The following is a 22,508-nucleotide window of genomic DNA, read 5'->3' on the forward strand; positions in this document are numbered from 1 at the left end:
ATTTAATATTCTGAAATGTCCTGTATTTCTATATGTTAAAGGAAAAACCACACACACACACACACACACACACACACACACACACACACACTTATAATATTCTGAAATGTCCTGTATTTTCACACACTGTATTCTAAACATACCCACACACACACAAACACACACACACACTGTATTTTACACACACACGCTCGCACGCATGCACACACACACACACACACACAAATAATATTCTGAAATGTCCTGTATTTCCACACACTGTATTTTAAACACACACATACACACACACACTGTATTTTACACGCACACGCACGCACGCACGCACACACACGCACACACACACACACACACATACACAATAAGGGTTTCTCTGGTATACACATGTATAACCTTAAAAGAATAGTACGTCCTGCAAATGTTACTGTAGATGTTCAACGCCAACAATCATGACCCACCTTACCCCTAAGAAGGCGCACACAATATGAAGCACTGACGTGGCAAACTTAATGGGAATTTGGATTTAAAATGTCACAGTATTCACGGATGCTCTTCTTAGAGGTTCCCGGAACCCCCAATTATACATTTTACGGGGCACAAGGAATCCCTCAGCGAAATCCCAGAGAGTCCCAAAACAGGTGAACTTTCCGAAGTTCTGTGAGCGCTTTTCAAAAGCCTTATTTGGCAGATTCGTTAGATTTAGTCCGTAAATTCGCGTCAGTACAGATCTGGCAGAGGTTTTTTTTTCTTGTCTTTGAAAATCAGCCAAGTGTAAATTTTTGTCCATTCCGTATGGAAACTGGCAGATGATTGCATCAGTACCAACGGAAACCATAATTACTTAAATTAAGCGCGTCCCGGGACCCGCTCTTTTCAAATCTGGTGCGTCCCGGGACCCCATCCCAGAATTTCTAGTACGTCTTTTCGGCTTCTAGTGCGTATATGACGCAGGGACGCACCCTTTGGGGAGCCTTGGTATTGAACTTTCTTTCTTTCTTTCTTTATTTGGTGTTTAACGTCGTTTTCAACCACGAAGGTTATATCGCGACGGGGAAAGGGGAGAGATGGGATAGAGCCACTTGTCAATTGTTTCTTGTTCACAAAAGCACTAATCAAAAATTTGCTCCAGGGGCTTGCAACGTAGTACAATGTATTACCTTACTGGGAGAATGCAAGTTTCCAGTACAAAGGACTTGACATTTCTTACATACTGCTTGACTAAAATCTTCACAAAAATCGACTATATTCTATACAAGAAACACTTAACAAGGGTAAAAAGAGCAACAGAATCCGTTAGTCGCCTCTTACGACATGCTGGGGAGCATCGGGTAAATTCTTCCCCCAAACCCGCGGGGGGTGGTATTGAACTCAATACTACGAAGCAAGGTGAGGACGCAGATCCCACTAAGGTAAATTAAACGCACGGTAATCAAGATGTACACAACCAGTCAAAACATACACTGTTGCACCAACCCTGAATCACAAAGAGGAACATGTCTCTTTCAAGTGACCAACAACAACAACAACAACAACAAAAAGCTTTTTAATAGAGAGAAAAAAATAAAACGAGGAGATTAAATGATGGCAACATTCGCAAATATGCGCGTGTATTTAACAGGTTGTACTAGAACGTGATCAAATGTAATGCTACTACGTAAATGAAATGTCCCAACAGAAAATGATCTCATCAAAGTGTTCGTGACACGGTTAAGCCGGGGCAAACCCATTTCGTTGTATCAGTCTAGCACATATATCAAGACGGCCTGCGAAAAGAAACTTTAAAAGCGAGCTCGTCACAAAACTCTGTAAAGCAGTCGCAAAACTCAGCGGAAAAAAAATTGCAAAACTCTGAAAACGAATACACACAAGAGCCCAAACTGTCCTGGAGGTTTCCTGAGCGTGCTCCTGATGGCAGCCTCCAACACTTCTCGAACCCCATCATTGGTCCTGGCCGAACACTCCAGATAGGCAGCAGCTCCGATCTTCTCAGCCATGGCTCTTCCCTCTTCACAAGAAACGGGAGATTCTCTCATTTGTTCCAGTTTGCGGAGTGTGGCTGGGTCGTTCCGAAGGTCCTTCTTGTTGCCCACAAGGATTATGGGAACGCCGGAGCGGCGGAAGCGACACACTATGTGGTACCATATGAATTCGACATTCTCAAGGCTGTCGGGGTCGTCGATGGCAAAACAGATGACGATGACGTCACTGTCTTCGTATGCACGTTGCGCGAGTTTGCTGACTACTTGTGGTCCGTCCGTCTCCACAAGAACGACATCCACCTTGCAGGGAAACAGTAACAATTGTGAACTGATGTGAAATGTTGTTTTGTGTGTGTGTGACGTTGTTTTCTTTCTTAACAGTCATTTCTTTGCTTTCTTTTCTGTCCTTCTTTTGTTTTGTTGTCATTTTTGATTCATTCGCTTGGCTTCCTGACGAGTGGACGTAAACTGACAGAACTATCAAGATAAGTTTTGTGTGAATATTTGTTTGTCTGTTCACTTAAAAGACCGTTGGGTCGAAATATCTGCGAATGTATTGATTTGTCAAAAACAAACGTTCCAACAACCTACCTTTCTTGTTTTTTGATTTTGTTGTTGTTGGTTATTGTTATTGTTGTTCTTGATTCTAATTCTCCGCCCCGTTACAGCGTTTGACCCAAACACTCTTCTATGATCTTCAGATGTTTCGGGAATGTGAAGTCATTTCAGTCGCAGGTAACTACATTTCTACAAAAAGGAAAAAACTGTCACAAAGATGCGAGTAGGATATTTCGAGATAAGTTGGGTTTTGTAAAGACGTCGTGATTTTAACCTCCCTAAAGAATGGATTGTGATGCGTAGACAGGTTAGAAGCGATATCACGGGTTTCGTGTGAATCACGAGGAAATGGCCCTAGCTTTGGCAGAGTTGTGTTTACGAGTTTGAGCAATATAGCTGGTTTTGAACTAAGAGCTTCACAGCGTTTTTAAACTCTAAACCGAGGAGGTTGGTTTGTCGCGTGTCGGTTTGTTCTGGGAACAAGCAAATGATTTATTATGTTGTATGTTATTGAAGCTTGACTACATAGCTGGAATGTAAATGTTAGTGTATGCAAAGTGCACTAAATTCTAGTGTGAAGTTTTTTAAAGAGGATTCTCGTTGGGATTGTATTACGGTTTTGTTGGGTAATTTCTTGAACATAAATAAGCATATTATTGTTACGCATTTATGTTATGTTAAGATGTTGATGCTACGTATGGTAGTGTCATTAATGGATTAAGTGATCCATGGGTTAAGTATAGCTTGGATATTGACTGTGGACGGAATGACATACATGAAATGATGTCAGAAGTACGTGTGTAATGTTTAGTATGGAATGTGAATGTAGAATGAACGAGAGAGATGATACACTACTGTTTAGAAAGAAGAGATGGTTTAAGAGAATGTTATATTAAGACTTGGGTTAATTCTTTAGGAGTTTCCATGACGGTGTCCGGGGGTTGGAACCCACACTGGAGAGAGCTCGTGACGATGTCAGGACAAGAAGTGACATCGGCGAAGGTGGATGGACGGTGGCGTCCCCATCAACAGACAACACTGGGCGTTGAGACGAACCGGTACGTTTCGCTAAGGGCGAAACAGTGTTTTCTCGGGGAGGAACTTGAGAACGGATAACGTAATCATCATGGATAACGTTTGCACAAGAATGTGTAAAGGACGGCATGAAGTGAGAACTACGAACTCGTGAGTGTCTGTCTGTCAGCATCCTCTCTTGTGGAATAACCTAGTATTGAGGTAGTATATGGTTAAGCAAGAGTGTTATACTATGTAATCACATGCATTGAGTGATTATGATACGACTATGTGAACTGTGTGTTCGAGAGTGGTGATTTGTATTTCTGTATTGATGTGAAGAATTGTGTTGTAATTTGTGAGGGAATAATAAGTCTGCATCCTCCCAAATTCTGTGTTTGAAGTGTGTAGTGCTAAGAGTGAAGAGTCAGTTTAATTAGATAGGGCAGAGCACGTATTAATAGAAAATAACTTCTTTATTCGCATATTCCACTAAATGACAAAAACAATAGAGAAAAAAAAGGGAAAACAACTAATTCTTGTTTAGAATACCACCCCTTTTTAACCAGGGATGCGATCGATTTTTGCCACATCCTGCCATATCTGACTTACAGAACATGACCCAAACTTGTATATTTTTTAAAGTCATTTAAAATGTATATACCACACTAAGCACAGGGACGGATCCAGGTGGGGGGGTCCGGGATTTCTGGACACCGCCCACCCCCCTAACCTTAAAAAAGAAAGAGAGAGAAAAAAAGAAGAGAAAATGTGAAAAAAAAGAAAAACTGATAGCTCAGATTGCACCAGATTGCTCCATTTTACTTGATTTTTATCAACAAATTTTTTGGGGGGGCTTGCCCCCGGACCCCCCTAGGAGCCGGCCTTTGCCTTCTAAGTGACGGTTTCAGAAAGTATTTGGGTCATTAATTTGTTGGCTCAGGTTGCACCAGATCGGTCATTTATGTACTTTTTGGAAGGTGTATAAGAGGAAGTTTCTTGGCTCAGATTGCTATATTTTCTTTGTTTGTATCAACATTATCCAGAAGGGGGGGGCATGTCCCCGGACCCCCCTAGAAGGTTCGAACGCTTCGCGCCCTCAAATAAACGCTTCGCGTCGTCGAATTGTCCCAACAATACATTTGGAAACCCCTCCTTAAAAATGATGTGATCCGCCCCTGAAGCAACGCCTACTGCGGGAACACCCACTGTGGGTACATGTGGTCGAGGTAGACTACACCAAAAGACTGAAGTCTTGATAGACGATTTTCGGAAATAACTCCAGTGACACAACCGTCGAACGCGAAAGAAGAAGAAGAAGAAAATAACTCCGTCGGGTTTGTATGGGTTGTGAAAGAGTGAATGCCCTTGCTTTTCCTCTGACATATAGGGGCGGGGATGTAGCTCAGTCGGTAGCGAGCTGGATTTGTATCCAGTTGGCCCCTGTCAGCGTGAGTTCGTCCCCACGTTCGAGAGATTTATTTCTCAGAGTCAACTTTGTGTGCAGACTCTCCTCGGTGTCCGAGCACCCCCCGTGTGTACACGCAAGCACAAGACCAAGTGCGCACGAAAAAGATCCTGTAATCCATGTCAGAGTTCGGTGGGTTATAGAAACACGAAAATACCCAGCATGCTTCCTCCGAAAGCGGTGTATGGCTGCCTAAATGGCGGGGTAAAAACGGTCATACACGTAAAAGCCGTGGGAGTTTCAGCCCATGAACGAACAAACAAACAAACTCTGACATATAACTCAACACGGGCTCCTGTCCACGTGTTTCCGACACACCCCTCGCTAGTGATTGGCCCTTCCAATGTTTGTCCGAGTAAAAAGCAAGGGCATTCGTTCTTTCACAACCCATACAAACCGACAGTTATTTTCGGAATTTGTCTATTACCTGCGTTTCATTGAAATCAGTTTCGATGACCTGGGTGGGAAGGCCGCATATCGGAACGAAGCCATTATCAGCAGGCTCGCCTTTGACGAAGACCCGTCGCAGGGCAGTCTTGCCACACTCATTGTCTCCACAGACCAGCAGCCTCTTGCGAATGGATTCCATACCAGTATGCTGGCCTCAGGATTTCTTAATTGTCTGGCTGTAATTCAGAAGGCATATTTCTAGAAAAAACGAAAAACAGCAAAATGTGACTTTGTGTGTAAACGCAAACGCCCCCCCCCCCCCCTTCCCCATCCAATAAAAAAAGAACAAAATAAAAGAAAGAAAAAGGTACATGCAAACACACGCGCACTGAAATCCATGTCAGAGTTCGTTAGGTAATAGAAACACCAGAATGCTTTACCCGAAAGCGGCGTATGGCTGCCTAAATGGCATGGTTAAAACGGGGCATACACGTAAAAACCCAATCGTGCAAAAAACACGAATATACATGGGAGTTTCAGCCCATGGACGCAGAAGAAGACTTCAACCCGATGACAGTACCCTCGTTATTTCAAGGTACCACCCTTCTCGCCAAAACCATCAGTTCAAGATCACAGATACCCCACGTTTTTAACCTACACTCCAAACATCCTTTCGTTTGAGACTAGCCTGGCTGCTGTTCTCGGAGAGAGATTTTCAAAGAACTTATTTCGTATCGAGTCACCAGTTGACTTTTTTTCCCAATACTGTCTCTGGACAGAAGTTTTGACAGTTATAAAATTGATAAAGTACAGAACCCGAATGTTGGCCAAAAAAATTGAGGTGTGTAACCATTATACCGGAAACGACTAGGAGCGAGCGCATGTGAGCATACTCAAACTTGGTCATCCCGGTGACGCGAAGTACGGTCGTGTGGATAAATTGGGCTAAATATACTCAAGTGATCTGTACGCAAAATATAATTTTGCATGATGGCAAATTGCGTTGTTTCGTGAACAGTTTGAATACTTCTCTTGACCTGTAACATGGACTAGAGCTTAAACATTCTTTAAACAACAACAACAGCATCAAACAATCAAACAAACAAACAAACAAGGACGTTTTTCCAACAGAATCGACATGGCAATTTTGTTTCTTTTTTTCTCAAGGACATTAAATTTACATTTTCAGCTTTGTACGTCATATATCATCCATGTTTCACAAAAGTTCTTTTAAAAATGTCGAGAAAAGAACAATTAGACCCATTCGTCTTTAGCCATCAATTTCCTGTTTGAACTTTCCTTTCGATCAAGAACCTGCAAATGATGTCATTTTGTCCTGCGCGGTTTAAATTAAGCCAACAGACTTTTCTAAATAAAAAGCCAGCACACGGATCGACTCAAAGCCACGCAATTTATCTGTTCTCAAATATGGTTACATACCTCGTATTATATTACTCATCGCTGACGCCGGATCTAACGCGAGGAACAGTACCGATGAGATAATGCAAGTATGACTAGACTTTAGAGTCTGTGGTGCGTGAAGTCTACTCTCAGTTTGCTGGCGTTGTTTGTAGTGGTGGTTGCTGCAGTGGCAGTTTGCTTTTGAAGATAGACAACGCCAGGGCCCGTATGCATGAGGAGGAAGTCAGCAACACTGGAAGTAGAGGCCTCTTTCGGAAGTGGGAACTCCCGAAGTTTAACTTTCCAACTGTTCACTATGCATGAACGCCGGAGTGGTGACTTCGAGAGTATTCGGTCAAGGTCGTGAAAATTGGGGGAATCCTAACTAGTACGCATGCGTTTGTGAACGGTAAGCTTGCCACCAGAGAAACAAATCTCATCGAGAGTTCAAAAAGGCGAACGTTGAGCGCGCTGAAGTACTAACAGCGTTATTGCTGTTGTTTTTTGTATGGTTAAACGAAAGGGTCGGTTCAAACCTGTGATGATTGTCTTGGAATCGAATGACTGCCTATGACAAATGACTTTGTTGGCCTGAATGTTAGAAGAAGAATAAATGATTATGTTGAACTTTTTTCTTTTTTTTTCTTTTTTTTTTGGCGGGGAGTATCCCTCTTCATTGATCTTTATTTTTCTTTTCTTTTTTTCTGCTTTTTATATTAATGTTTCTACTTTAAATGTACCTATATCGTTAACAATACTATTTCTAAATGTATTTAAACAACTTTTCTATATAACAATTCCCTCTCAGAAATGCATACAATATCCAGAGGGGAACCATATCTATAAATACCAACACACATTTTGGCTATCACTATCAAATAATTCACATAACTTATTATTGCCTTAAAACTTTGTGAATTTTCAAACACGCCCAAAAAACTTCCTTTAAGGTAATTTGTAATAATCATATTGTATTTACAAATCACTTTATCCTCAACGCATTTCCAAATGAACATAATTTTGGGGCACACAAAAAAACCAAAAAAACCACCAATTTCGTTCTCACCATAAGTACAACAATTACTGTGTTTAATAATTTTATATCGGTAAAACTGTTGGACAAACATAGATTGGTTATAGGGAAAATTTGGGTTACTGGTAAAGTTTAAAAGGAAGAACATTATTCAGTAGACCGTAAATAACTAAGTTTAGTGACTTGTTCCTTATTTATTGGGGAAATGTCTGTCAAGAAGTTTAGAAAAGACAATACTGTTCATCGGTGTTTTAATTTGTTTTCCCTCGTTAATTTTTGATTACGATGGCGATGCATGGTTATGTACAGTTGAAAGTCAAGATTGGATTTTTTTTTTAAAGCATAGGACAGTTTCTTTACGCATTTTAAAAAAATGAACACAGAGGCAAAAAACGGTTGTTGCAGTCTGAATGCAATTGAGGTCTACAAAGAAAAAGGTTAATACAAAAATAATGAAAAAAATATTTAGCTCCCAGCGGCACTTTTTTCGGAGATTTTTCCGATCTCCCAGGTCAATGTATGAGCAGACCTGCTAGTGGCTTATCCCCCTTCGTGTGTACACGCAAGCACAAGACCAAGTGCGCACGGAAAAGATCCTGTAATCCATGTCAGAGTTCGGTGGGTTTTAAAAACACGAAAATACCCAGCATGCTTCCTCCGAAAGCGGCGTATGGCTGCCTAAATGGCGGGGTAAAAACGGTCATACACGTAAAATTCCACTCGTGCAAAAACACGAGTGTACGTGGGAGTTTCAGCCCACGAACGCAGAAGAAGAAGAAGAAGAAACTGTTATACCAAAATCTAGTGGAAATGAGGTGCTCTCTTTTCACTCCTCTCGTTCCCCACAGGCACAGCTATTGAAAGACACTACTCACACTTGCAGTAGGTTTCCGAGAAAACTGTCTTGGTTTGATTATCAAACTCACAGCTTTCCGAACAATCTGCCATTGCTGTCGCAAAATTCTTCCTTGATACCAAAAAACCTAGCACATGGAGTCGCTGATTTCAGAATCGACTCTTAGCTAAAACATGTCCAACTTCATTCAGGGTAAAACATAAACTAAAGAAAAGAACACGAAATGTTTAATGTACAGGACTGTTGTGAGTATCATTGCGTCTGTGCTATGAGTAGACCGGTTGTTGGGCAACTTCCGACGTTTTCATGAATAGAATCAAACAATGTGCTATGAATGTCGCCAACTTTCGTTTGCCCAGCTTTTGTAAGCTGATTAATAGCAGGAAAGTAAATACCCGACAAGTCAACTAAACCGATATCAAAACATACAGTCAAGCTGTCAGTATTGAAACTGAACACATTGGATCAGTCTTCACAGTATGTGTAATAAGTCCTGGGCTGGCAAACCAAGCAAATAGTGAACCTAACTTGCATAAAACCGGGTTTATTTATTTTGGAGCACATTTTCAAAACATTTGTATGTGTTTGGATTGAGGAAAATAATAAAGAATACAATGACTGTATCACTTTGATACCACCTCAACCTTATTTTTATGAACGGATTTATTTTTATTTTTCATTGTCATTTCATTACTTTATTGTCCCATCGCTGGGAAATTCGGGTCGCTTCCTCCCAGTGGCAAGCTAGCAGCAACGGAGTCGCACTACCCAGGTGTCTGCGTGTTTAAGTGTATTCAGCCTCCTGCACTTATGGCAGAATGACCAAGGTCTTTTACGTGCCATTGTGGTGACAACAAAAAATACAACAGATCTAGGGATATTATCAAGAAGAATTCATATTTCAAATTGTTAAAGCTTCTGCAATGTCTTGTGTATGTAAATCGTTGTACACACTCGCCTTCTTCTGGATAAACAGTCCTCGGTTCCAATTTCGGTCACATATTAACTCAAATATACTGTAAATACTACAATTTAAGTCTTTGCTTAAATTTAGTTATGACCTGGTTCAGCAGATCACCTTAACGGTTAACGTATCGGGGCAAAGCCGTTTGATAAATCCCACTTCGATCCATTTAAGTTCTAAGTCGCATTTGTATAGGTTTACGGGACAAGCAAAACGGATGTTGCATCATCATCCAACTTCCTTTCCGCCGAGACGAGATGCGACAAATGGCGTCGTGTTTTATCACCCCAAAAATAATTCTTATCAATGAATATCCTGAGCAACCCGTGATCAGCTGTATCCTTTGTGGTATAGTATTGTATCCTGGTGGTTCTTTTTGGTAATACCATAAGCAAAACAAAACAAAAAATGTTGTCAATATAATCTACAAGGAAATGAACTGTTTCTTTTGCATCTCATGGATATCAAGTTTCATATCTTAGTACATTTTACATGTTTGACCAACGTTCTACTGTAAACGTTGAGAAAATTACGATGAGGCCCACTCGCCTGACACCTACATAATATTTTCTTTGATCTCATCAAAAACTTGCAAAATAATGGTGTCATTTTGCCTATGCGGACTTTAGACATTAAACAACATCTAAATAAAAAGCCAGCATACGGTATCTGACTCGATTTAAAGCCATACAAACACCATCTGTTCTCAGAAATGTTTGCTAAAATTAGCTCTCAAAAGGATTATTTAGTATCGACAAGACAACTCGTGATCAGGCGTTACATCACTGCGCTATAAATATTATGTTCATTGTAAACTAATTCTGACCGAAATCCCTACTCTCCTTAGTAAACTGCCGGATAGGTGGGATAAGGCTTCACGTATAAGTGCTTGAACTTGATATGTCTGATCGGTTCTGAGCCATATCTTTGGTATTTATCACGGAAAGGTATATTCGATCCTAAAAATACCGCCAGAATGAAGAACCGTCACTATGCGGTAAGAAAGGGAATTTCTCTGGTCGCTAATCTGGATATTAAGCAGGTGGAAATTGGGAAATTGTGACCAGACTTAGGTCTCTGGGGTGTATGATGTATATTCTTAGTTTACATGTGCTTGTAGTTGTAGCGGAGGTGACAGCAGCCTGTTGAAGATATACAGACGTATTCACATTCCTTGGTTTTTTTCGGCAATTTTTCATGCAGACACCTTGATTTTCAGTATTGGTGGCATCTCAGTTTTGAGTATGGCAGAATCGATCTTTAATTTTTTTTTATAAAATAGAAAAAATAAAAAAAACTCGTGATTTTATACTGTCAGTCATTAAAGTGTAGACTGGGCGGGAAAGGCAGATCGATACGCATCATGTCACGCGATCCCACGTCACAGGACGTCATGCTATGCTAAGGCAGCCGACGCCAACGCTTTTATAAGGTGTGCTATTGAATATTGTTATTTGCTATCAAGCGTGCAATTTCCAGCTGTTCCTGTGTGTTAAAAAAAAAGAATTTTGTGAACAAGCTCATTCATCAATATGTGTATGTACAGAGATTGGCTTGATCCAGAGCAGACGTTTGACACAGACCTTGGCGGACTATACTTTCCCTCTCTCTCACTCTCTCTATCTCCCTTTCTCTCTCCCCCCCCATCTCTCTCTCTCTCTCTCTCTCTCTCTCTCTCTCTCTCTCTCTCTCTCTCTCTCTCTCTCTCTCTCTCTCTCTCTCTCTCTCTCTCTCTCTCTCTCTCTCTCTCTCTCTCTCTCTCTCTCTCTCTCTGGAATTCCCACTTTGTACATGATGTAAGAATTCGTATAAAGCGTGTAATGTGTACATAGTACTGTAAATTCTGGTTCTGTGCCTCTATATATTTTTATTTTTTATTTGTTGTATATTTTTTTATATCTATGTCCGTGTATATATATGTGTGTAATTAGATTAGTCCCTCTATGGGCGATGGCTGGTTAGAAAAAAGCTCATTTTAATTGCGAATGCCACAACCTTCGTAAAATAACATTTGATTTGTTTTGATTTGCTTTGTATCTGTCTCTCTCTCTCTCTCTCTCTCTCTCTCTCTCTCTCTCTCTCTCTCTCTCTCTCTCTCTCTCTCTCTCTCTCACTCTCACCATCAAAAGTATGTAATCATTCTTTGTACTCTTCATATTTCAATAGGTTTGAATAAAAGGCATAACAACACGTGTAAATCAAGTCAAGGCAGTGGAAAAAACATTAAACTGCAGCCGTGTCGTGGTCTACAATGGGGATATTTGACCTGCTTTGATTCTTTTGTCACATTCTTTATTCTGTTTGACATTTCTAACACAGTTCAGAGACATCCCGCTTGGCAGAGAAAATGTTCCCTCTTTATCTTCACCGCGCTGGCAGCAAAACCCCTCACGTGGAGGTGTTTTCGGACAGACACAGGTTGTCCCGGAGGTGAACAATGGTATTAGTAGTTTTTTGACCGTTGACAGCATATGAAAAACAATTCCTATTCAGATGTAAGTATGTAGCCACACTTAGTGTAAGCTTAGCTTGTTGTGTGGTCCCAATTGTCCCTGATGTACTATATAATTATGCAACCCCATGTTCTTGGAATAAAATCTTGTTTAAACCAATGGGGATCGACAGAGATAGCATTCTCCAGTTAGCGCTACAACACAGAACACAGGGAGAGAGTCTCGCAAATGCTGTTCACCTAAGTTTTCAGATTTGACATCAACAGTGTTAATTAAGCCTCTAATTAGTTCGCGAAGCTGGCTTTACGAAGCCTTGCAATTTGGCTCTGAATGTTCGTTAAAAAGACTTCACGAATTTGACTTCGCGAAGTCGACTTCTGGCTTAATTAAGGACAGCCTTTAGGGACACATTTTCATGGTACCCTCGTTACTTTGGTTATTTATTTAGAAAACCAAAAGAAGAAAATTGATGTTCTACTGCTGTTGGTTTCAGTGCACACCTTTCTTTCTTTCTTTATTTGGTGTTTAACGTCGTTTTCAACCACGAAGGTTATATCGCGACGGAGTGCACACCTGACGGGCGCAATGGCTTGGTGGTAAGACGCCGGCCTCCAAAGCGGAAGGTCGTGGGTTCGAATTCCGGCCGCGCCTGGTGGGGTAAGGGGAAGATTTTTCCGACCTCCCAGGTCAACTTATGTGAAGACCTGCTGGTGCCTTATCCCCCTTCGTGTGTACACGCAAGCACAAGACCAAGTGCGCACGGAAAAGATCCTGTAATCCATGTCAGAGTTCGGTGGGTTATAGAAACACGAAAATACCCAGCATGCCTCCCCCGAAATCGGCGTATGCTGCCTGAATGGCGGGGTAAAAACGGTCATACACGTCAAAATCCACTCGTGCTAAAAACATGAGTGAACGTGGGAGTCTAAGCCCATGAACGGAGAAGAAGGAGAAGAAGATAATGGTTACAATTTAAGTCAGCGTTTTCTATACTATATTGCAAAACTGAGATGGTATCAAATAGCGTAGATTGCGGTTTCTGTGTCCTACTTGTGGGTTCCAAGATGGCATATGTGCACCACTGGAAAGCTTGAAGTCTTGATAAATTTGGCAAGAGAGGCAATTAAAACGTGCATGTAGCACTGCTATAACATAGCCACAGGCATAGATTAAGACAACTCATTTCTCAAGTGAGAAATTCATGTCTGGTGCAGATCACAGGTTTTAAAGCAAGTAATATATAAACGTAACATGTGAAAATAGTTTTTCAAGAAAACAAACAAGGAAGCAAACGCAAGTGTTGGATACCTTCCCAGTTATTGTCCACTAGGTAGTAGTGGTACAGTCAAGGTAATTAGTTACCTTCATCGATGTTCTTAATTATAGCAGAACAATTAAGGTTGGGGTAAAAGGAGAATGGTGAGTTATGTAACAAATACCATGTAATATTTGCCTTTCCCAAATGCTGCTGGCGTAATCCCGCTATCGTGTAAAAAAACCGAAGTGTTCTTCTGCTGCCTTGCAGATTTTTTGTTATTATTCTGATTTCTGATTACGTTTTTAATAATAAAGGAAACATAAAAATACTGATTGTAATGTGTATATTCTGTCTGCCCCGTCCAAAAATGATGTGTCAGTATGGGAAAATGTGGCACTGACTTTTAAATAAACAGCTATGTAAAATTGGTTTTCTTGGTTACCTATCCGGCCCAAACCATCCCCCACCACCCAGCATAGAGGCTCTAAACAACAAATATTAATAATAATAAAAGACATGAATTACTTTGTGGAATGCGATATTTGTACATTTTTACATTTTTACTAATCGCGGTTTTAGGTTCGACGTAATTTGTAAAATGTTTTTACAAATCACGGGTTAACAAATGTGGCCACGCTGTTGCATTTTGGTATATCGCTAAATTAAAAGATGCGCTTATTCCAAGTAAACGTCTTAATAGATCAGTTGCGGTATATATGACAGTTTACACCAGAAGGAATGTGCTGTTCATCAAAATTCTGGTACACGAAATAGTCAGCATGAAAGTTTAGGGTCCGGTCATGGTAAGTACCTTCGTGACATCATGTTGCAAGAAAAACATTTACTGACGAGCCATAACATTTCATTTTGCCACGTATTCATATGATTTTGCCGATATCAATCTTTTTAGTGATTGTCAAATAGCCGTCCCAAACAGTTCCCGAACCCTTGCATTGTATTTATCTTGTCACTGTCTTTCACCCGAAAAAAAAGCCCAAAGAATCACATAATCAAGCAATTCTTATTCTTCTTGAGCGACCGTATGATGGCCGTTTCGAAGACCTCCAGAACTCCTTCATTGTCCTTGGCAGAACACTCCACGTAGGCAGAAGCCCCGATCTCATCAGCTTTAGCTTTTCCTTCGTCCTGACTGACCGGTGACTGTTTCATCCTCTCCAGCTTGTGGCGCGTGGCGGGGTCGTTGCGGAGGTCTCTCTTGTTGCCCACCAGGATGACGGGAACGTCGGGACAGTTGCGACGCACATGCGGGTTCCATTTTTCCTGAACGTTCTCTAGCGTGTCGGGACTGTCGATGGAGAAACACATGAGGATGATGTCGCTTGAACGCACGGTCAGGGAGCAGAGTTGTTCGTAGCCTTCCTGACCGCCGGTGTCTTCTAAGACTAGTCTCACCTGGGGAAGAAACAACAAGAAATGAAAAGGGATGCTTTTTCTTACTGCTTCACGACTGATTTTCTAACGTTGTTGGAACGTTTAATTATGACAACACGTTCCAACAACAGACCTTTCTTGTTTTTTTTTATTCTGAATGTTGGAATGTTGGCAGTCTATGTTTTTGGATTTTTGACTTTCAAACGAACACCCAAGGATAGCTTCAATTTCGACTTTTGATATACATGTTTGGAATAAGTTCGTTTTCAGTCAAACTTTTATCAACGATAGAAAGGGCATCTACCTTTCCAATTCTGTAGTACATGTAAAATATTGATTCGATCAAAGAACAGTTTGGGATACACCTCTTGCTGGGCAAGAATGGTCTGGGTGGCCGAGTGGTAACGCACTTGCGCTCGGAAGCGAGAGGTTGCGAGTTCGACCCTGGGTCAGGGCGTTAGCAATTTTCTCCCCCCTTTCCTAACCTAGGTGGTGGGTTCAAGTGCTAGTCTTTCGGATGAGACGATAAACCGAGGTCCCTTCGTGTACACTACATTGGGGTATGCACGTTAAAGATCCCACGATTGACAAAAGGGTCTTTCCTGGCAAAATTGTATAGGCGTAGATAAAAATGTCCACCAAAATACCCGTGTGACCTGGAATAGTAGGCCGTGAAAGGTGGATGCAGCGCCTAAAGGCAGTCGATCTACTGGCCGATGTGAATGCGTGATATATTGTGTAAAAAATTCCATCTCACACGGCATTAATAGGTAACATGCGCCTTGAGTCGCCTTGTGTCCCTCGTAAATAAATAAAATAAATAAATAAGAATGATCAGAGCTTACCAAACGGTCAGTGTTGGCTACAACTGCACCGCCACTAACTTATTTCTATCCATATAACGCGCTATTTCCTCTGATTCTGCACTTCTAAAAATGCAGACAGAGCAGGGCTAAACCTGGTGTATGAGAGAGAGGGGCTTCTGAAATGAGACAGGTAACGGGGGCAGGCCACATGGGGGCGGTGCCCCCCATATGCTGTTGAAGTTTAGCATTTCAAATGGGTGTTTTGATTTATAGATTGCTATGCCTTTGTTGCTTTGTTAATCATATTCCTCACCCACACGCCCAAAGAGGCCCCCTCCCCACCCTGTAATGAGCTGTACTGAAACCTTGGATCTCTCTCTGAGAAAACAAAGGTACATTATTTTGCTGGGTAAAGTGGGGAGGGGGGTCTTCCGGACTCTAAGACCCCCCCCCCCCCCCAGCCCTGCAGAAGATGCAATCAAATATCAATCAAACGCCTTGACGAGTATGCTTTATACGCTCAGCCTGTTGGAAACGAATAGTGACTGTCAATTTATAACAACTGAGCAAACGAAACACGCTGTGCATGTAAACTAATTCGTCCTTACCTGTTGTCCGTTAACTTCAGTTTCCACCACTTCAGTCTCAAGGGCTGTGGGAGTGTAGTCTTCAGGGAACTTTTTCTTGCTGAACACTGTGCGGAGACACGTTTTGCCGCACTGACCGTCCCCCACTATCACCAGCTTCAGGCGGATAGGCGCCATCTTGATTCTCACTTTCGTGAGTTCTTCAAGCCGCTCTGTGTCTGTTTTTTAGTGCTGTGACTCTCGAAGAGTAAAGCAAGTGAAAACAAACTGAGCAGATGCAACCTACTTGAAACAGTCTTATTTGACTGTGATGCAGTGGTTCTAGTAATGTCTGGCTTCTCCTATGCGAGGACACTTCGCGATGAAGGATTCGTGCTGTATTACGCCGGTCTAAAACGGCGTAAGTGAATACCGTCACCAATCAGGAATGTACGAACAAATACGGCTGGCACTAAGGTTGTCCAGTCATCACAGGTTACACTGTTTTTCGATCAGTAATTCGAGATTCCAGGAAAAATTAAGTCAGAACACCAGGCTCACTTTCAAGGGGTTAACGTGTTTGCAGTGAAGGTTTGAAGATCAGCTGCTGTCTCCGGCAATTCCCCGAGACAAATTTAGCAACAAAAAGCAATGTTCACTCAAGTGTGTTTTATTCATTGAGTCATACGCTTCTGTATTCCACACAAGACTTGGATATGAACGAGAAAGACCGATCCTATTTGTGAGCTATTGTGCAACATATTTTTGTCAGCCAAAACAACGGGCGTGGTCTCGCATTCACACTTGCCGTACGTGTCTCACAGCTATTGAAATACACCGTTGAGGCTAACAGCAACAGGTTTCCGAACGTTCAACCTCACAGTCTTCCGAACCGTTGCGAAAAGCAGCCGCTAAACCCCTCTTTGACACACACAACTTCACCACAGTCAGCCACAGTTTCAAAAATTGACTCACAGCTAAATCTGTCCTCATTTCTAAAATACATCACACGTAAACAGAAATTGATCCACAGCCAAAGGTGTCCTGACTTCAAACAGGTAATATAGAGCCCGAACCCGGTTGTAACAACACGCTAGTTGTCAATGTCATTGCGTCAACACTATGAGTAGATCGGATACGGAATAATAGCAGGCTTCGTCTAGCATGAGTAGAATCACAGAGCTCAGAGCTCCCTTTTAAGTACTAGGCCCTTAAAACGTATGGTCCTTCCCGTTTAAACTTTTCAGCTCACCATCAAAGATCTGTTCGTGCTTTTACACGGGATAAGAAACCCTTCCATTTTGATACGTACTTTAAATCAACATACGTGACCCTCCACCACGAAATGAGTCGCATGTCACCTTTGCATGATTTTCATATTTGTACATTTTCCTAAAGAGTTCTTTATGCTCTATCCAGTGGTGAGACCCGTTTTAGAAAAGAGCAAAAACTGTTTGAGTTATAAGCCTGTGACTTAGGTAACCCTCACACTGCTACCAGACACTCCCCGGACTTATATTAAGCCTAGCGCAGAACCGCGCGAGGTGACATGCGACTCATTTCGTGGTGGAGGGTCACAAATTTATTACTGGCTGAATCTTGTACAGAGTGAGAATTTTGTGATGATTTAATTTCGCGGTAGTGTCACTTACACAATTGATTCATAAAAGAATGTCCAACCTACACAGAAAGAAGTAAGGATGTTCAGATTTTGGGAAGTCGGTACGTGGAGCGATGTTCTTGTGCCTGGACAGATCTCAGATTGCGAGTCAAAACGTTCGCTCAGACTCCGCACTGGACATAACAGACTAAACCATTATATGGCCACAAAGCTGAAGCTAGTTCCCTCCCCCCTATGTCCGTGTGGCAAGAATCAGACAGCAGAGCACATCCTGCAGGCTTGTCCATACCACAGTGCTCTGAGGGACACCACCTGGCCAGAGGAGACAGCGCTACAAAAGAAGCTATACGGCCCCAAAGAGGACTTGGAGAGGACAGCACGTTTCGCCCTGCAGTCCGGACTGACGATCTAACAGCGAACGACAAGAAGAAGAAGAAAACGTTCGCACTCGTGCAATAGAACTTCTTTAAACTAACCGATAATGATATCCAAAATGACTCAGAGACAAGTAAATGTCTCAATTATAGGCTGACAAACCAACATCCGCCTTTTCTTGCTTCAGTTCAGAGGCGAATCTGTCTAGTCTTTCGGATGAGACGAAAAACCGAGGTCCCTTCGTGTACACTACATTGGGGTGTGCACGTTAAAGATCCCACGATTGACAAAAGGGTCTTTCCTGGCAAAATTGTATAGGCATAGATAAAAAAAAAGTCTACCAAAATACCCGTGTGACTTGGAATAATAGGCCGTGAAAAATAAGATATGCGCCGAAATGGCTGCGATCTGCTGGCCGATGTGAATGCGTGATGTATTGTGTAAAAAAATTCCATCTCACACGGCATAAATAAATCCTTGCGCCTTGAATATGTGCGCGATATAAATTGCATACAACAACAAAAAAATATAAAAAATCCCTGCGCTTAGAACTGTACCCACGGAATACGCGCCATATAAGCCTCATATTGATTGATTGATTGATAAGAAGAGAAGGAATAAAGATATGCACTGATACATGACGGCCACATTCCGAAACTGACTGCAGTGCACACACGGGTTGTGTATCTTTGTCCTCCTTGAACATATCAGTGCTTCTAAGAATGACATCGGATCCAAATGCAATTATTCCACCAACCACTCTTGCGTAAATCCCAAACTCCACGGAAAAGACTACATGATTTGCTATGTGACCGCACCTTTCTGTAATAAGCATACGAAGAACGAGAGACAGTAATGTAATGAATAAATAGGACGTCATTATAATGCTAGGATCCTTGTCTGATATTGAAAGATTCCGTTAAACTCCGACTCGGCTTTCTTGTGTGTGAATTGCGGTTTGCTTGCTTGTTTGGTTGTTGTTGTTGTTGTTGTTGTTGTTGTTGTTGTTGTTGTTGTTGTTGTTGTTGTTGTTGTTGTTGTTGTTGTTGTTGGTATGGTCGTAACAAGCATTTTCACACTGTTAGACCTATTTTCTGCACTGGATATTTTCGGGAGATTGACGCCTTTGCACAAAAAAGAAAACTAGACGAAAAAAACTATACCCAAGACATTCAAGTATAACACTTAATCAATTGATAAATCAGCCAATCAATGCATCCTTCAATCAAACTCAAAGCTATACACATATGCAAAATCATGGACTTAAACACACAGAAAAGGAACATTCCGCCTGCATGAAGTAACGGCAGTGAGTGTGCCAATGGCACAGAGTTTTCAACGAAAAGGGACACAACTCCTTCCCTTATGAAATTCGCCTCGGTTTTTTCCCTTTAACTTTTCCACGCAGTTTCACAGTTTGAAGTTGAATGCCGTTAAAATGCTTTTGAACCCATTATATGACGAATGTGACCTAAAACAGACTAAGCAACGTTCACTGCACGCCGTGCACACAATGCTTAACTCGAAAACGCCCAAAACCTGTCATAATGTCTTGAATAAATGTGAATAGAGGTCGGACAGACTCTCCGGCTTCACCATTAAAGACCCGATAATTCAGTGTAAAATATGCTTTGTAGGGTAACTGTTGAGGACGCATTCATCTGTCACACGTAACCCGTTGGAGTTTAGACAATCAAATCCCGTATACAGCAAAAGCAAACCAGTATCACTGGTGTCAGAGAAAAGCGAAGAAGTACATGAAGAAGCAAAAGTCACAGAAGGCAAGCAAAGTAGCGACGTGTAGGATATGATAACATCGATCATCACGCTTTACATGTTACAAATCATCTTTCCAAAAACTAATTTCTGCACATGAGCCTCATGCCAAAACCGAGCTGCGTGACTCTTGGGGCAATGTTAGGCAAATGTTTGTTGTTTTCGTGCAGCAGGACAGAGGAAAAGAGTCCAGGCGAAAATGAGGGAATCTGTTTGTGATGCGTATCAATGTCTGTCTCTTTGTCTGTCTGTCTGTCTGTCTGTCTGTCTGTCAGTATGACCCTCCCTCAACCCCCCCCCCCCCCCGACTCCCATCCCTCTTGGTAATGGGCAAATTACCTAATCCAATAAACCATTTGAGCCCCCTTCCCCTCTCTCTCTCTCTCTCTCTCTCTCTCTCTCTCTCTCTCTCTCTCTCTCTCTCTCTCTCTATTTGTCTCTCTATTTCTTTTCATCTGAGTGTCTGTGGCTGCTACAATCCTACAGCAGATTTCAAACGCAAATATACCAAGGAACACAACAGACATCATTAGCTGGATTATATTTTTTTTTATGAATTACGAAAATAGTACAAAAGACAATTAGTTCATTTCATCATTTCAATACATCCAAACATTCGTCATATGCTGCATTTTACGTTCTATACTCCACACATTTACCGAGCAACATAATGCATCCACCATTCACACTCACCACACATACATATTTTTCATTTTTTATGAATTAATGAAATCACACAAAAAGCAAAGTCGCTTTTCTTTTTTGTCACAAGCAACACATACACACACACACACACACAAACCAATAAAAACAAATTTCAACAACAACAAAATCACATGATTTTGCACTTTCTCTTCTTATGCTTGGACTTCTTGGTCTTGAGCGCTTCTCTGGTGGCCGTCTCGAACACTTCCCGCACCCCATCCTTGGTCTTGGCCGAGCACTCCACGTAGGCCGCTGCTCCGATCTGCTCTGCCACAGCCTTGCCCTCTTCTTGGCTGACCGGGGACTGTTTCATCCTCTCCAGCTCTTGGCGCGTGGCGGGGTCGTTGCGGTGGTCCTTCTTGTTGCCCACCAGGATGATGGGAACGTTGGGGCAGAAGTGACGCACTTTCGGGTTCCATTTTCCCGGGATGTTCTCAAGGCTGTCGGGGCTGTCAATGGAGAAGCACATGAGAATGACGTGCGTGTCTGGGTAGGTGAGGCGGAGTAACTGGTCGCAGTCTTCCTGTCCGGCTGTGTCCCATAGCGCGAGTTCCACCTGTAGCGAGAAGGAAGAAACAAAAACCAATCAGTCAGAGCTCTCCGGCATTTAAAGCTTGGTTAGGAAAGTAATTAGTTCTCCCCCTTCTTACACAGAAAGACCAACTTCTAAAACGTAAAATATTTTCGACCTGACTAATTCTATACTGGCAGACCAGACTCTAAAACAAAACAGAAAATACATCTATCTGAAAACTGTGCCTTCCTGTTACGAAGCCATAAGCTTAGATACTGAAGATGGGGCAATCCCAACATGAATTAACACACGACTTTGGTGCACACAACCAGTCTTCCTCCACGCTGATTCCCTCAGCACTCTACATTCACAACACTTTCACGCCAATTGCATACATACTGAGACCACCTCATCTGCGTCCACGGAACCTAATACCATTCAAAATGTTTCTTGAGAACAGTCTCACTCAAACCCCTACCCTACATGCTCTGAACCCTCAAACTACATGTAAAATACGTATATGAGCCTTTGCCAAAAGGTGCCATTTCGGACCCATGTATTTTTGGAAAGCAAGTGTAATTAACTGGATTACCCCAACATGTTTACATGTATTGTGCTTTGAAAAAGGGAGTTTGATGAATGCTTTTTTTTAATGTTTTGAAGCCTGTTGTTGTTGTGAATGTTAAATAAAAAATAAAATGTTTCAAACATACACCAGAAACGGCCCCGAAAAATTTTGGACATTTTGGTGTCCTCGGGGAATTTTCGATTTTTCATGGTCTGCATCACTGCATCGGTTTTAATCAGCGTATTTCATACAGTCTAAGCATGCAACTCTTTGTAGAATGTGCAACAATCGTAATTAGAACCAGAATTTACCGAAAACCTCGCCCAGTAAATACCCGGTTATTTTCGAAGGGCTCATGTCCGCAGACCAACTTGTTTACAGATTCGATTTTCGCCGGTCTTGGTGCTTTGAATGGCCGCCATTTTGGATGAAAACGATAGTTTCGTGTTCGAGGAAATAAAAGCAGTGTGTTGCATTTGAGTCAGAATTTGCGAAGTTATTGTATATAGCAGCTAAAAAGAATCGATGGAGTTAATGTCCGAAAGTAACGTTTGACACATTTTGTTATTTTTGCAATTTTCACAAAGAAGTTTCGCGAGTATTTGATACAAAAGCGTGGAAACCACTAGCTTTGCTTCTTTGGCGTTTCCGGTCACCGATTCGATTGAAATCATGGAGACGACGAGCCGTAAAGTTGAGAAAATATTGTACTGTCTGTTCAGGGTAAGGTGTAGATCTATACGTAACGTTTGACACTTTGTAGATCTAATGTTTGACACATAATTTGCCCATAATTCTTCTCCCAACGAATTGA

The 22,508-nt window shown here is 41.8% G+C and overlaps 3 protein-coding genes across 9 annotated transcripts in view; all 3 read right to left on the bottom strand.

Moving 5' to 3' along the window:
- Positions 1-226: 226 nt before the first annotated feature.
- Positions 227-10,824, bottom strand: LOC138964950 (ras-like GTP-binding protein rhoA). 3 transcript variants are annotated; one of them, XM_070337032.1, is made up of 4 exons: positions 8,716-10,824; positions 6,847-7,060; positions 5,444-5,642; positions 227-2,276 (listed from the first exon to the last, which is right to left on the bottom strand). In XM_070337032.1, the coding sequence occupies exons 3-4, from the start codon at positions 5,603-5,605 to the stop codon at positions 1,821-1,823; spliced, it is 618 nt and encodes a 205-aa protein (XP_070193133.1). In that variant the 5' UTR covers positions 5,606-5,642; positions 6,847-7,060; positions 8,716-10,824; the 3' UTR covers positions 227-1,820. The 3 variants fall into 3 exon arrangements, with proteins under 3 accessions (XP_070193133.1, XP_070193131.1, XP_070193130.1); XM_070337030.1 differs by lacking the exon at positions 6,847-7,060 and having other exon boundaries at positions 8,716-10,822; XM_070337029.1 differs by lacking the exon at positions 6,847-7,060 and having other exon boundaries at positions 5,444-5,664; positions 8,716-10,090.
- Positions 10,825-12,002: 1,178 nt separating this feature from the next.
- On the bottom strand, positions 12,003-17,238 carry LOC138964951 (ras-like GTP-binding protein rhoA). Of its 2 annotated transcripts, XR_011455255.1 has the most exons (3): positions 16,178-17,238; positions 12,687-14,784; positions 12,003-12,613 (listed from the first exon to the last, which is right to left on the bottom strand). XR_011455255.1 is itself a non-coding variant. In XM_070337033.1 (2 exons), exons 1-2 carry the CDS (start codon positions 16,331-16,333, stop codon positions 14,374-14,376), a joined length of 567 nt encoding a protein of 188 aa, XP_070193134.1. In that variant the 5' UTR covers positions 16,334-17,238; the 3' UTR covers positions 12,003-14,373. The 2 variants fall into 2 exon arrangements, 1 of the variants encoding a protein (XP_070193134.1); XM_070337033.1 differs by having other exon boundaries at positions 12,003-14,784.
- A 3,206-nt stretch (positions 17,239-20,444) lies between these two features.
- The window catches only part of LOC138964953 (ras-like GTP-binding protein rhoA), a 38,216-nt gene continuing 36,152 nt past the window's right edge, over positions 20,445-22,508 (bottom strand). For all 4 annotated transcript variants that reach the window (XM_070337039.1, XM_070337042.1, XM_070337041.1 and 1 more), the window contains one exon: positions 20,445-21,168. In XM_070337039.1, the coding sequence (XP_070193140.1) occupies positions 20,740-21,168 (429 nt within the window). In that variant the 3' untranslated portion in view covers positions 20,445-20,739. The remainder of the gene's footprint in view (positions 21,169-22,508) is intronic.

Source organism: Littorina saxatilis, linkage group LG4, assembly GCF_037325665.1.
Source record: "Littorina saxatilis isolate snail1 linkage group LG4, US_GU_Lsax_2.0, whole genome shotgun sequence".
Taxonomy (NCBI): Eukaryota; Metazoa; Mollusca; class Gastropoda; order Littorinimorpha; family Littorinidae; genus Littorina; species Littorina saxatilis.